Source organism: Maniola jurtina, chromosome 3, assembly GCF_905333055.1.
Source record: "Maniola jurtina chromosome 3, ilManJurt1.1, whole genome shotgun sequence".
NCBI lineage: Eukaryota > Metazoa > Arthropoda > Insecta > Lepidoptera > Nymphalidae > Maniola > Maniola jurtina.
In genome coordinates this window covers 8,703,242-8,718,974 of record NC_060031.1, presented here as the reverse complement: position 1 = coordinate 8,718,974, position 15,733 = coordinate 8,703,242, and the positions used below count along the sequence as shown (strand labels likewise).

Sequence of the window (15,733 nt, the reverse complement as noted above, 5' to 3'; positions counted from 1 at the left end):
TTTATGTACCAAAATATAAAAAAAGAAAAGTTCCTTTGATTAATTTTTAAGGCCAAAGTTTTTTCCTCTTTTCTGAAAATTAGGGTATCTGGACTGGCGCCCTTTTAACATGGACCGATTCATTTATAATATTAAGTAACTATGGATTTTTGTGCAACTTATTTCTACTGGGCCATCGACTTACATACAATGTTTGACTCTAAAGTTACCCGTGCCCACTGTACACTTATGTATAGGATAGGATAAAAGCCAGACGAGAAAAAAAAAGGATAGGATAACCAACGCTAGCAACATAGATCATAGATTATGCTAGCAATGAGCGGCACCTACTTCCGCTATCGCATCGGTAAAAAATCAAGAGTGGCCACACCACAGAGTACCAACTAGTATACGATCGTGGCCACCGTGACCATGATTGTGGCTATAGTGCGTTTCATCGAATAGTACCTACCTATGGCGTTATGTTGGCTCCCCTGTCTGTCCAAGTCATTGGCAGTTGGCACCAGATTTGCATAAGAAGACGCAGATTTTGTTAATTTTCATTTGATTTTCCTGAATGAATGAAATGAAAATAAACAAAATCTGCGTCTTCTCATGCCAATATGGTGCCAACGACCACCCAACAGACAGAGGAGCCAACATAACGCCATAGGTACTATCCGATGAAACCGAAGCGAAAATTGTACGTCTATGGATGAAACCATTGACGTATTTTATAATACGTCCAACGGATGGATGAAACCATAGACGTACAATAATTGTACGTCTATGGTTTCATCCATCCGTTTTAAAATTATTTTCGCTTCGGATGAAACGCACTACAAACCATCAGACTCCTGTGCGGGCCATCCGCCATAGATATAGTGGTGCGGGCCACAGATAACTATTATACCCACAGGTGCGGGCCATGACTGACGTTGACAACTTGACACGTGTAAGCTTTTCTCAGAGATTTTCTATTTTTTTTCTTTTCTGGCAATCATAATAATATGCTGAGGATGGATGACATTTGACAAGATTGCTGATTTTATAAAGTTCTAAGTGTTTTTTGAAATATAAATGAAATAAAGTAAAAATTTACTTCAACGTGTCTACATTGTATTTGTTATTCATGTCATATAGTTAATAGTTAAAAAAAATCATTAAAAAAGGCACCAACAATGATGGACGGAAATGATAATCTAGCCTGTGAATCTAGCAGAAGAGGTTTTATTTCTCAAGGATGGATACGTATTTCACAAGTAAGTTAATGCTTTTATGCTTTATATATTATATATTTTTAAAGTATTATGATTTTGTGAAGGTAGATACTGTAGGAAGTTACTTATAATTAAAAAACCAACCTCTAATTATGAATTTAAATGGGTAGGGTTTTGAATCGTGCCACCTTGATAGGAAGATGCGAGGGCCTCTAGGAAGTTTAGGCGAAACCCCCGATACCTAAAAATATTACTTGATGTGACATACCACCAGGAATGTAAAAAAAACTCGATAGAAAATTATATATGTACAAGATAAGACCTTATAATATGGCCCAGAACGAAATCTGAGCACCTTGACTACGCCCAGTGTTGTCTGTCCTGCTTCTAGAATGTAGTTTTAATGAGTTAAGCTAGAAGCGCGCAATGGAGATCCTGAATGAACCGAGCCAATGGAGAACAGATCTCCTCTCTCAGAATGAGAAGGGTGTAGACCAGTCTTTCCCAACGTGGGCGATAACGCCCCCTTGTGGGCGCTGCAGGCCTAAAGGGGGGCGGTAAGAGACCCAGAAAAAAAAGGGGGCATTGTGTAGGGCTTTGGGGTCGATTTATAATTTCATCTACCTAGCTAGGAAGACTCTTAGACACCGACTGAGCCTCAGCCGGAAGAAGAACTTATAGAATTGACAACAAACAAAGAAATAAAAATCAAGTTCAAAAATGGATATCAAGAATTTTGGCTACAAAAACCGATCCCGCAATTGTACCCTGGATTGTGGTCAATTGTTCAACGATTTTTGATAGCATTCCCATCGTCATATTTGTGTGAACGTGGATTTAGTGCCGTGGCAACGCTGCTTACTAAAAAGAGAAATTGTTTGCGTGTTACCGAACGTGGCGACTTGCGGCTGTTTTTGAGTAAATTGGAACCTGATATCAACAAACTTATTGAACAGCATCAGATTCAACCTTCACATTAGTTTTTATATAAGAATTGATTATGTTTGTTTTATTTTCAATAAAAGATACTCTGTCCGAATACTATAAATTTGCGTTTCAATAATCAGTTATAAGTACTTAGCGGTTTTTAAGTATGTTTAAAAAGGGGGGCGTTAAAAAATAATTTATTCTTTAAGTGGGCAGTAGACAAAAAAGGTTGGGAACCCCTGGTGTAGACCATAGTCCGCCAGCAATGGGTTGATCATTATGTTGATAATATGAAAAGTTGTCCAGTGGAATTGTTTCAGTGATGTTGGGTAGGGTATTGGTTGGTTTGTTCATGTGGTCATATAACTTCTGAACGATAGAGGTCTATTTCCATACTATTTGTTTTGTTGAGACAATGGCTCACAGCTATGGTAGGATACACCAGTAATCAGCCATGCTGATAAAGCTGCAGGAACCAGCGAGTCAATTATATTATTTAGATATTGTTTTTCCTTTTACAGATATATCAAGGACTTTTAGATAAATGGACACCACATATAAAGAGTCGATGGGCAGCCAGTATAGTACTTTTAGCTATATTCATCCTCCGAATATTTTTAAAGCAAGTAAGTTCATAATATAAAGAAAGAAAAGTTGCAGTATATATCATGTGAATAGAATATATCTATATATCTATACCTAATATTATAAAGAGGAAAGATTTGTTTATTTGTAATAGATAAACTCTGAAACTATATATTACTGAACTGATTTTTATAAATCTTTCACCATTAGAAAGCTACTTTATTCAGAAATAACATCCATACTAATATTTTAAATACGAAAGTGTGTTTGTATGTCTGTCTGCTAGCTTTGGTTCCAACTGGTTAGCCAACTTTTATGAAATTTGTTACAGAGTTAGCTTACATCCCCCGAAACTGACATAGGCAACTTTTTATCCCGTAAAATCACAGAGCTCACACAGAATTTCCAAAAATGAATCCATGTGAATGAAGTCTCTAGTTATACTCTATAAATTGCATAATACTGCAGACGAAATCAGCGAAAGCTGACTAGCTAAGCTATGTTCTGTACGCTGTGATGTGCATCCCTGATGCCCCAAGTGAGGGCCAGCACCAATAGAGCCATGAACATGATAGCAGGCTTGACTGTTATTTGAACCGCTGGTGCAGGGTTTCAGTTGTAACAACTAGCAAACATTAGTGACTCACATAAGTTTAGTTGTTATTATTAAAGATTATAATTTGAGTTATTCCATTTATGATAAGCCTGTTACTTGAAATAAACTATTTATTTATAACTGACTCAAAATAAGTATTTTTAATGATTTTTTTTTAAATTTCAGGGCTGGTATATAGTTACATATGCACTAGGAATTTACCATTTAAACTTGTTTATTGCATTCCTTACACCAAAAATAGACCCTGCTATGGACTTTGATGGTAAGTCAACATAGTATAATATGATAAAATAACAGTATAGAATACAGAAACATCTCTTAACGCTAAGAGTGACTTTAGTAATAAGAGTTTGATTTATCGCAACATTAACTTTATTCAGAAAAAATTACATAGAAAATATACATTACGTCAGTGAAGTTCTGAAAGTGCGTAAGCCAAAAAAGTTTACTTTAAAACTGTATAAAATATTCGTGAGTAACCCTTATCTTCATCGAATGGCATTACAATAGTGTATAAGTCAAAAAGCCTACTTTACAGAAGAGTAGTAAAACTGTATAAATATTTGTAAGCAATTATCTTCATCAAATGGCATTAAAATGTTAAAACCCGCCAAGAATGACTTAATACACACATACACACTCTTAATTTCACACAGAACTTCACTGACAGTAAATAATTAGTCAATTTGGGCCAATCTTTTATTTTTTTTTTGGTATCATATTTTTTTTAAATCTTTTTATAGGGGATGATGATAATGGTCCTGCACTACCCACGAGAGCCACGGAAGAATTTCGACCATTCATTCGAAGATTGCCAGAATTTAAGTTTTGGCTCTCAGTCACAAAAAGCACCATAATTGGTTTCTTCTGTACATTCATTGATGCATTCAATATTCCAGTGTTCTGGCCTATATTAGTGATGTATTTTATTACATTGTTTTGTATAACAATGAAGAGACAAATTAAGGTCAGTAATATAACTAAATTACGGACCTTTTCTAGTAATAAAGTAATGGTATGGTTTTCTTGCTACCTATTATAATGGCGAATTTTATATAGTTACTAGATGATGCCCGCGATTTCGTCCACGTAAGATTCGGTTTTTAAAAAATCCTATGCTGATTTATGTTTCCCAGGCGCTATTTTTATTCCCATCAAAATCTATTAAACAGATGGGGCGTCAAAAGCTAGCAGACAGACAGACGCACACTTTTGTATTAGTAATATTATACTCTCTGCGGCCCTAAGGAAAAGGAAAAGGTTGATTCAAGCCTAAGTTGAACACCCATCTAGTTACAGTATTAGGTCAGTTGTTTCAGTAGCAAAATCAATTGATATATTGCTCACAAGTAGGCCATACCACTCTCAATAATTTAAACAATGTTGTTAAGGAAAATTACCCTACATAGTTGTTATTTTTTCAATCATATGCAATCGTTTTTAAGGTTCCGTACCTCAAAAAGAAAACCAAAACCCTTATAGGATCACTTTGTTGTCTGTCCGTCCGTCCGTCCGTCCGTCCGTCCGTCCGTCCGTTCGTCCGTGGTGTCTGTCAAGAAAACCTATAGGGTACTTCCTGTTGATCTAGAATCATAAAATTTGGCAGGTAGATTAGTCTTATAGCATAAGTAAGGGAATAAATCCGAAAACCGTGAATTTGTGGTTACATCATTAAAAAAATTAAAATGTGTTTAAATTTTCGAATGCATAACAGTTTTTGATTTATCATGCAAAATGTAGAAAAAAATACTCAAGTACGGAACCCTCGGTGCGCGAGTTCGACTCGCACTTGGCCGGTTTTTAATAACATATGTATTTTATTTTTCAGCATATGATTAAATACAGATATTTACCATTCACTCACAACAAACCCAAGTATAGGACTGTGGACCCCAGTGTGACTGTAAACTGACAGTGTACGCCAACCTGCTCACACACTACCTTGAACTATCAAAGAAGTATGAAAACTGTTGTATGGAAATATTTTTAGAAATACAGTTTCTATCATAATGTTTTTTATTTTTTATTTATTGTATCAAATAATGTAATGATAAAAATTAATTTTTTGTTGGTTGTTTGCCAACTATGTTTAGTACCTACTTTATAATTTTATGAACAGATTTTATTAATTAATGTTTAACTACCTAAATTTATCAATAGATTGTGAATAAGCTGAAGAAAACATAGAATATATAGAATAAGTTAGTCTTAATTAATTAATTATTATAAAAATATATTTTAATGTAAGATGCATAGAAAAATTACCATTTCTCCCATCTTTGTCCCATCCAAATATTTGTTACTACGATCCTAAATCCTATCTACAATGTTTTTCGTTGTTATGACCCAATGCCTAACTATCCGATAGGATAAAAAATGAAGTTAGATATAACTTCATTTTTAAAATATTAAATTGATAACAGCTATGAGCTCAACAGATAGTTAGGTATAATATCATTAGGGATCGAATCATAATAAGCTTTACTATATTATAATTTTAAAGTTTTTTACCGGCTGGGATTAAAACTTGATTTATTCTATTATGTTTCTAAAAAAGGCTGGTCCTGTCCACATCTAGAAATAAACAATTATTGTGCAATTTTCCAGTTTAATTTTATACCCGCTTTTAATGATCCGTAGGTGCTGAAAAGTAAATAAAACCTATGAATCAGACTCGCGCACTAAGAGTTCCGTGCCTTTAAAAAAATGAAAGAATTTCACGTAAATGTTAATCAAATAAGATAAGATGAATAGGGCTATATTACTCGTCGTGCCCGATGGGATAGGTACCTACTTGATGAATTAAAAAAATTGTTGAAATTGTTATACTGTGTTGAAAAAATACCTAACGAAAACAACCTAAATGCCTCTATTTACACAACTTATGAAACAAAACAGAAACCCACCTTTATTTTTGTGTGTATTTTTTGATTTTCGTCTGTGACTAGTAGGTATATGACTCCAGCAGCAGTCGGATTCAGACTGATCTGTAAACCCCCACTGCACCACGAGTTTCCATGTGCTAGCAAGGTTTATGTACCGAGCAAATAGAAAAAGATGACAATGATTCGTATTGCCCGCTATTACCAACTTGCCCTCCCTTCCCCTTGTTTTAACCACTAGGCCAGGGTTTCTTAAAGTGGGGTCCATGGACCCCTTAGGGCTCCGTAACATGTGTATTCGGGGTCCGCAGCAGCTCTCAGTAAACCCTTGTCTGCCATCGCCCCGCGCGCCGCACTGGCGGACCACGTAATCGATTATGATTTTTTCTTTCTATGTGTTAGTTATAGTAAATAGCGGAAACACTACCATTATATGATAATGGTTTTTAAAATTCACTTTTTTTGGAGACTCTCACTTTTTTTGATGTATCAATTTTTTTCGTATACAATATAGCCTGTCACCCGGACCCTTACAATAAATCAATTGGCACCTCATTCATCATAATCGGCCCAGTACTTTATGCGCTACAGTGGAACACATAGAATTTGGATACAAACATACATACATAGACTGCTAAAATCATAACCCTTCCATTTGGCTTTTCCGCAGTCGGGTAAAAAGACAGTCTCCTTCCGTGGCTAAGATGTAGGCAACCTTAGATTACTGAAGATGTAATAGGTAACTAGTAGGTAAGTACTACCGTAATACTTAAAATACCTAGGTAAGTTAAAAAGCAAGTGTGTGATATAATATGCATGAGATACTTGCAAACAGAATAGACCAGGGTTCAAAATTAATATACTCTACTCTAAGTATGATAAACATACTTTATAAGGTCACTTGAAATAGGTTAATCGTACTAGGTAACTCAATATTGACCTACTTATGTATGCGGTAAAATTAGGTGTTCATTTCAGCTTGAAAATTGTCGTGTAATACTTATACCTACGTTTTATAACACGAAACGATAACTGAATGATTACAGGCAATACCGCACACTTTCAACTTAATACGATAGATAGCTAATGAGGTAGGTTGGTATAACTATATATAATAAATAAAATTGGAGTGTCTGTCTGTAATTTCGAAATAACTACCCATATTAAGGTCATATGGTTATTTGAACGATACTATAACTGAATCACACGTTTTTAAAATTTTTGTCTGTCTGTCTGTTTGAAAAGGCTAATCTTCGGAACGGCTGAACCGATTTTGACGGGATTTTCACAGACAAGTAGAGAATTGACCAGGAAGTAACACAGGCTACTTTTTTAATCGACTTTCAATATGGGAGTAAGTAACTAATCGGAGTTGTTTTTTTCTACCTATGTACACCGAAATCTCCGAGATTTCTGAACCGATTTGCGTCATTTCTTTTTTAATCGATAGAGGAACTTTGCGACATTGTTTCATAAAAAATATGGATTCCAACTCCTCAATCCTGATGCTGCAGGGGATCTGACCAATCCACGCGGGCGAAGCTGCGGGCATCAGCTAGTTATTAGATAATATAATTCTGTACCTACCTATAGGTAGACGAATAATATATGAACTCGGCATCCTCCTAAACCTTCAAACTGGAGAATGCCAGATGAACAATATGTACTTAATTAATAAGTACCTACCTACCTAGGTATATCATGGTACGGTGTCTAAAGAATGGTCCAGGATGGAGAGTAATCAGTGAAGACAAACTAAACTACCTATGTAGGTAATTAGGTAGGTAGGTACTACTAAGTCAATGTTGATAAGACGTTTACTAATTCTTCTTAGCTAGCCTAATTTGCGTAATGCGGTGTTTTCTCAAGCCGACTGGGCCTCTATACGAATTAGACATCACATAGGTACCTATAGCTATAGATTTTCATTAAAATAAATTTTTACAAGTGTTTTTGAATCGTTAAAAGAATCACCTCCTTTTTGGAAGTCGATTAGTAATCAAACTCTGGTTTGGAATGCCGTTATCCATACGATCCATACTAATATTAAAAATGCGAAAGTGTGTCTGTCTGCTACGTTTTCACGGCCCCACCGCTGAACCGATTTTAATGTTTGGTACAGACATTGGATACATCCCGGGGAAGGACATAAGCTACTTTTTATCCCGGAAAATCAAAGAGTTCCTACGGGATTTTAAAAACCGAAATCAACGCGGACGAAGTCGCGGGCATCCTCTCGTAAAATATAATACAGTTAGTGTGTCTGTCGTCTGCTAGCTTTTTACGGCCCATCCGTATACCGTATAACTGATTATGCGAAATTTGGTATAGAGATAGCGTTCATCTCGGGAAAATTAATGAGTTCCCACCGGATTTTAAATAGGTACCTAAATACCTAAATTCACGTCGCGACGCAATCGCGGGCATCATCTATTTGGTACAGAGTTAGCTCGAATCACGGATATAGACTACTTTTATCCCAGAAAATCAAAAGAGTTTCTACAGGGTTTTTAAAAAACCGAAACTTATGCGGACGAAGTCGCGAGCATCATCTAGTATATAATTTATAAAATAAAAAGTGAACTTTATAACATTTTCATAATACTTAGCACTTAGCAGGTATCAAATTACATAACTAGTTAACTAGAGAAAATGAATTTGTAGGTAGGTACCTAGGTATATTTAACCGGCACTGTACAAACTACAAAGCAATTATTACCCTAGAGTTAAAAATAGTCGCTAACGATAAAAATAATACCTACCTATCGTTTGGGTGACGGGGTGACGTGTGATAAAACGAGGTTCGTGCGCCTATTGCTAATAAGTAGGTATTTGGTGTTTAACGTAGGTATTAAGCAACTTGATACTATTATATATCCGTAGCTGAAAATATGTAAACAAGAGATGTGTCGAATTAAAATTTATAAACCGGTCAATTGCGTGTCGGGCCATGTGCAGTGTAGGGTTCCGTAGTTGCCCGTCACAATATCCGGACTTAGAAGGGTTTTTGTATTATAAGTATTCTGAACATAAATTAATTACATTGAGTTCACGGTTTTACGGCCTACCGCCAAGCGCCCCTCACTCCAACCAATGTTCAATATTATTCGAACCACAGTATGTAGTTAGGTATTTCTATTTCAAACCTAAAAGTCGTTATTAAATTATGATTATGAAGGAGTAGATGTTGTGCGCGTGATTTTTGGTTTTTAAAACCTACTGCGAGGTCAGATTTTCCGGGATAAAAAGTAGGTTGTCTGTATAATAGGTGTTATGCAGGTATTTCTCTAGGAACCAAGGTAACTGTAGGTACCTACCGATTATTTACCAACCAAGTAGCCCGCAATTTTGTCCATGTGAATTTAGATATTTTTAATTCCCATGGGATCTCTTCGGTTTTTCGGGACCAAAAGTAATGCTTGCCTGCGAACGCGCGCTATGATTGGCTGAAAAATTTTCGCGCCATCAAAAAAAATATTTCTGGGCAATACATCGTAGGTAACTTATAGAAGTGATAGGCCACATCGACAAATAACCGACTAAGGATAAACAAGAAACGTAGGTTTTAGCGAGCTCTCAGGCACAGACGGGTCTCCAAAGCTCGATCACCTTCCCAGTTACCGACTTGAAACTTGAGTCAACATTGCAACAAGCTCTATCGGTTTACGCGAGTAGCATTTGTTTGAATTTACATGTGTACCTATCTACCCCGTTCACCGTTGTTTGACTACCACTACTTACCTACTTAGATCGCAAACGGATTTATTGGAACTCATAAGTCGTAGGTAGGTACTTAATATTATAAAGAGTTGTTTGTGTGTTTTTAATCTATTAACACTGAAACTACTGAACCGATTTTAATAATGCTTTCACCATTAGAAAGCTACTTGATAACATAGAAGTAACAGAGGCTATATTATATCACTCTGCATATTAGTGTATCATATTTCAGCGCAGGCGGTTAGATCAGCTAGTATTAAAGAAAGTATCAATTATTTTTAGAAATTAGAATGAGGAGATGATAAAACCGGTAAAACACGACATGTCGCCATTTGCATTGAGCAAATTGTAATACGAAACGTCTGATTGGTCAATGCTGTGAAAAGTCTGCTCCAATTCGCAACAGATGACGCGAGTGTTGTCATCGTCAAAAGTCAAAACATCATAATAAAATAGATGGCGCCAGCACAAAACTAACCCGCACGAGCAAGTGCCTGTGTGGGCCTGAACTGGTGCATCAGTGTGCAAGCTTTATAAAAGGTAATAATGCGTGACATAGGCATACTTTTAATAATTTTCAGATTTTGTTATTAACTAGGTAGTAACTACATGAAAAGTATATTATTCCTAGCTACGGCGCGGCGTCACAATATGACAGAAAGTTCATCCTGTTCTTACTTTGAACGCATTATACACCATGAGCACACTTCTGTTTTTATCTGAATTCTGCACTATAGGTGCTGCATGCATGCTATCAAAAATGTAACTTTTATTGTTAGCACATTGGGAACGCCTGCCCAAGCAAAAGCGCCCATCCTAGCCTTTTATTGGAATGGCACTGCTTGAAAGACATTTGACTAGAATGTGAAAAATAAAAATCCAATGTGTGCTAAACAGATAAAGCGTGAGCGAAGCGAGCGTGAATTTTTTGGAATTTCCTAAGTATCTATGCAGAATATACTAGCTGAATTACTCTTTATTGCATCTTAACTCTTAACAAGAACCGCTATTATTATTTAAACGTTTGCGGAGTGATCTTGCTGTACATGGAACGTAGACAGGTACTATTATATTAAGTAGGTAAGTATTCTGTGCCCGTTCCTACTTTCGCCACGTCACCTGCTGAATTCGAGCGCCCTAGGTCGTCGCCTAATTCGCCTATATGGATGGGACGGTCCTGTACATCTTACTGTACTAGTGCCTAATTATTAATAGATTTCTAATTTAGTCTGTGCAATTGCATGGCCGTGAGCTTGCCGTGAGACAATGTTGTTCATTCGTTTGTAAACTTATCATAGTGCTCAATTTGAATATTTTGTAAGGCGTATTAGATTTTCAAATTATTATAATTTTAAATAACTATGTTACCATGCCATTATAATTATTGGACTCATTGTGGGATATTTTGAGGCACTAGAAAAATTACAAATTATTGCTTTAAGTTTATTTAATAATAAATATAATTAATTATAATTTAGATACTCTTTGCCAACCTTGGAAAATATTTCCCTACTTTTAGTTGGAAAAGCGGAAAGTGAGGGTAATGCTGGCAACGGTTGATGTTATCTCCAGTGTTACCAGTGTTACCTATTAAAATGATATGTTCAAAAGTAATAAAACGCGCTCGATATCCCTGTTTATTTTATTGACCACTCGCCAGATGTTTGCGCATTGTTTTCCAGTGCGCAGTAGTTTCTCTGTCGTGAAATCGGGATTCTTCATTCTATATAATATTTCTATTCTGCCATTTTGAAAATAGTGGCGTGTATGGATTTTGGCCGCGTTCGTCAATGAACAAATATGTCCGGGAGCAATGATAAGGTGTCGACTACGCAGCGTATGATTCAAAGTGTCGCTTTCCCTCCCAGCCACAAGCTAACAGTGTCGGAAGTGTTTGATGAAAAAACTGGGAAACCTTTGCCAGAGGTACTCAAGCAACATTTTATATTAGAAGGCCGAATCGAAGAAAATGCTGCCTTGCGAATCATCCAAGATGGTGCCACCCTATTACGTTCCGAAAAAACGATGATTGAAATTGATTCACCGGTGACCGTGTGCGGAGATGTCCACGGTCAGTTTTATGACCTGATGAAGTTGTTCGAAGTGGGAGGCTCTCCCTCGTGCACCAAGTATTTATTCTTAGGAGACTACGTCGACAGAGGTTACTTCAGTATAGAATGTGTTCTTTACCTTTGGGCTTTAAAATTGTGTTATCCGAAAACATTATTTTTATTACGCGGTAATCATGAATGCCGACATTTAACTGAATATTTTACTTTCAAACAAGAATGCAAAATCAAATATTCAGAAAAAGTGTATGACTCGTGTATGGACGCCTTTGATTGCTTACCTCTAGCTGCTCTCATGAACCAGCAGTTCCTATGTGTACACGGAGGACTGTCTCCCGAGATAAGCAGCTTAGATGACATTCGTAAACTAGATAGATTCAAAGAACCACCTGCGTTTGGAGCCATGTGTGATCTGCTGTGGTCTGATCCTCTGGAAGATTTTGGAAATGAAAAGAATACAGAGCACTTCTCGCACAACTCTGTCAGAGGATGTTCTTATTTTTACAGCTATGCTGCTTGCTGTGACTTCCTACAGAGAAACAATCTTTTATCAATCATACGTGCCCATGAAGCTCAAGATGCAGGGTATCGAATGTATCGCAAAAGCCAAACTACTGGCTTCCCAAGTCTCATCACCATTTTCTCTGCACCTAATTATTTGGATGTCTACAATAATAAGGCTGCAGTATTAAAGTATGAGAACAATGTCATGAACATCAGGCAGTTCAACTGTTCTCCACACCCCTACTGGCTGCCCAACTTCATGGATGTGTTTACCTGGTCTCTGCCATTTGTAGGCGAGAAAGTCACAGAAATGTTGGTCAACGTGTTAAATATTTGCTCTGACGATGAGCTGATGTCGGAAGGCGATGATGCATTGGAGGAAGCCAATCTCAGGAAAGAAGTTATAAGAAACAAAATTCGAGCGATTGGAAAAATGGCACACGTGTTTTCAGTGCTTCGTGAAGAGAGTGAGTCTGTGTTGCAGCTGAAAGGGCTCACTCCCACGGGTGCCTTGCCTCTGGGCGCACTGTCCGGCGGCAAGACCTCTCTGAAGAACGCCCTGCAGGGATTCTCGCCGAACCACAAGATCACGTCGTTCGCCGAGGCGAAGGGCCTGGACGCCATCAACGAGCGCATGCCGCCGCGCCGCGACGGGCAGCGCACGCCGGACGCGCAGGAGAAGAAGCCCCACGTCAACAGCAATGCCCACTCGTGAAGTGCTCGCTGATGTTTCTCTTCGATCCTTTTTGGCCCACAATTAGTGATAGTGAAATATGTGTGATGGGGACTCAGCTTTTGGAATGATATTTCACGTTCGTAATAACTAGGTGGATTTGAAGGGAATTGTCATTATAGATACTAAATATTATAAAATTTGGATCTAACTTTTTTTCAATAGTTAAAATTAAAATTTCTCTTAAGATATTACCTCTCGATATTTAAATAATTATCAGATCTGCAGGCAACAAATTTATTTAGTCAATTAAATATTAAGGTATGCACATTTATTTATAATGCGCTGCACTGTTTAATTTTTGGTAATGTAATTTTAAATTTTTCATATGAAAAGACATGATATTGTAATGTAAATTTATTCAGATTGTCTACTTATACTCTACATTGTTATCTACATTAGTGAAAATTAGACATGTCTATAATTTTCAAAGCATAATTAGCTGTGATATTAAGCGTTGATCAATGTATTATTTAATAGCGATCTGCTAGTGAGTACCTGCATGTTCATTGGCTAATCATGCATTGAAATGTGTAAAATAAGTGGTGAAGTTCTCAGCTTGGGCGTGTCTTTATATTCTATTTAGTAATAAAATTAATTATGTACTATAGTGTGCAGCACCTGGTGGGTAGTTGCCATGCGTGTGTGCTGTGTAAATATGCCCCGCGCGTACACACACGTTATTGCAGCTTTAACACTTGAGAAAATATTATTCTCTTTAATATCTTTGCTACAAGTTGTACTTAATTGTATTTTATTGTACAAAATATATTAAATTACTATCTATGAACTATACTTAAAATAATTTATATTTGGGTGTATGCTGGCCCTTGTTGCCTGCATGCAACTAAACTTGTATGCTGGAACATCACATTCATAAACTTCTTAGTTATAAATGTTTCCGTATATAAGGTGTAGCGGCTAGTCTAATTGCAGATTTTCTTACAGCTTCTATTCCAAATTTCACATAATAAACATATATTATTAAGGTTTAATGACCTACGCACTGTTGGAAAATCTCTTTTGGTCTGCCAAATAATAAATAATTATTAAACAATGCAATAAGTTCATTGTGAATACTAAAAGTGGCTTACATCATTTTCAAAGTCAGTTCTAAGTATTTTATCTCAATCAGTGTGTAGTCCTTCATATGTTCTGTACTTTTAAATAAATTTTACCTATATAAAAAACTAACAATATATTTAATTTTATTTTATACTAACCATGGGATGTGTTGTTTTATCCTTATAAAATATATTAACATTGAGCTCTATTTATCATAGTTTTAATAAGTCACTCCTAGATTATATCCTATTAAGAGACATCAAAAATATACCCAAGTTGTAACATTATGAAATTTATTTTAATGTCAATAAGTTATATTTATATACCTTTACAAGTTTAAAAAGTTAAAAATATCTAAAAGATTTACAATACTTATATACTTACTTACTTTTTAAGCTACTTACTAATATCAGTTGTGCCATTTTATATAAAATATGAGGTTAATTGCACTTTGCACTAAACAACAATATTAAATACTATATCTTCAACTCGAAAAGATTTTCTTTTTTTCATACCAATTACTTAGTGTAAAATATTTAATAATAATAGTAAATTATCATTAATTAATACTTTCTCAGGATTCATACTGTAAGTACCTACCTGCTAATAAATATTAGGAAGTCTTAATTCTTTTGATCCTGTAAAATCCTAGAAGGTTGAGATATTAGGATTGAATTTTTTATTTGCATTTAATCATAATAATCATTTAGGAGGAAGTAGGTAGGTAAATATATAATATAAACTATGTATTTCATTTAAGAACAGCACTGACTAGGTATCCAAGCAAAAGCAAGCAAAAAAAATTTGGAGACCCCCCCTTTTGTGGATGTAATCAGGTCAATTATTTCGTATAAAATGTAGCCATGTCGTCTGGACCATAACTATATTGATCGACACCTCATTCATTAAAATCGGCCCAGTAATTTAGACGCTACGGTGGAACACGCAAAGTGATACATAGACTGCTAAAATCATAAGGTACCCTTCCTTTTGGCTTTACCGTAGTCGGGTAAAAGTAAATAAAAATTTGTATAAAGTAATATATAAGTCAATGGTTTTAGAATTTACAAATAAAACCCATTCATATGAAATTACTTTGAAAGTTGAAAATACTTGTTATTATTAGTTCATGAACACGGTTTAATTTGTACCTAACCACAAATTCACGGTTTTCGGATTTTTCCCTTTACGTGTGCTCTAAGACATACAGTACCTACAGTAGGTACCTACGAGTACCTGCCAAATTTCATAATTCTAGGTCAACGGAAAGTAACCTATAGGTTTCTTGACAGACAGAAGAAGTTATTTTATAAGAGTTCCTTTGGAGGTACGGAATCCTAAAAACCCTAAAAATGGTCTAAAACTATTGTTCCGAGGAGGTTGATCTTATTGCTCAGAGTCTAAAACGGACAACTTTGACGGCCTCGATTTCT

The 15,733-nt window shown here is 35.9% G+C and overlaps 2 protein-coding genes and 1 long non-coding RNA gene across 3 annotated transcripts; 2 read left to right on the top strand and 1 right to left on the bottom strand.

Annotated features, from left to right (window-relative positions):
- Nucleotides 1-963: 963 nt before the first annotated feature.
- On the top strand, nucleotides 964-5,341 carry LOC123880422 (protein RER1). Its single transcript, XM_045928552.1, has 5 exons — nucleotides 964-1,241; nucleotides 2,648-2,752; nucleotides 3,493-3,589; nucleotides 4,071-4,294; nucleotides 5,156-5,341. The coding sequence occupies exons 1-5, from the start codon at nucleotides 1,161-1,163 to the stop codon at nucleotides 5,237-5,239; spliced, it is 591 nt and encodes a 196-aa protein (XP_045784508.1). The 5' UTR covers nucleotides 964-1,160; the 3' UTR covers nucleotides 5,240-5,341.
- Nucleotides 5,342-6,725: 1,384 nt separating this feature from the next.
- LOC123880927 lies at nucleotides 6,726-15,241 on the bottom strand. Its single transcript, XR_006799375.1, has 2 exons — nucleotides 15,198-15,241; nucleotides 6,726-6,760 (listed from the first exon to the last, which is right to left on the bottom strand). It is a non-coding gene; the product is annotated as an uncharacterized LOC123880927 (long non-coding RNA).
- On the top strand, nucleotides 11,387-14,508 carry LOC123880925 (serine/threonine-protein phosphatase 2B catalytic subunit 2-like). The gene has a single exon (XM_045929333.1). It carries the CDS (start codon nucleotides 11,730-11,732, stop codon nucleotides 13,215-13,217), a length of 1,488 nt encoding a protein of 495 aa, XP_045785289.1. The 5' UTR covers nucleotides 11,387-11,729; the 3' UTR covers nucleotides 13,218-14,508.
- Nucleotides 15,242-15,733: the final 492 nt, after the last annotated feature.

Bases quoted from the DNA above. Each gene is read 5' to 3' on its own strand.
- LOC123880422 (XM_045928552.1), top strand. From the start codon at position 1,161: ATGATGGACGGAAATGATAATCTAGCCTGTGAATCTAGCAGAAGAGGT. The intron at 2,753-3,492 runs GTAAGTTCATAA...TTTAAATTTCAG, and splicing joins TCCGAATATTTTTAAAGCAA to GGCTGGTATATAGTTACATA. The intron at 4,295-5,155 runs GTCAGTAATATA...TTTATTTTTCAG, and splicing joins CAATGAAGAGACAAATTAAG to CATATGATTAAATACAGATA.
- LOC123880925 (XM_045929333.1), top strand. From the start codon at position 11,730: ATGTCCGGGAGCAATGATAAGGTGTCGACTACGCAGCGTATGATTCAA.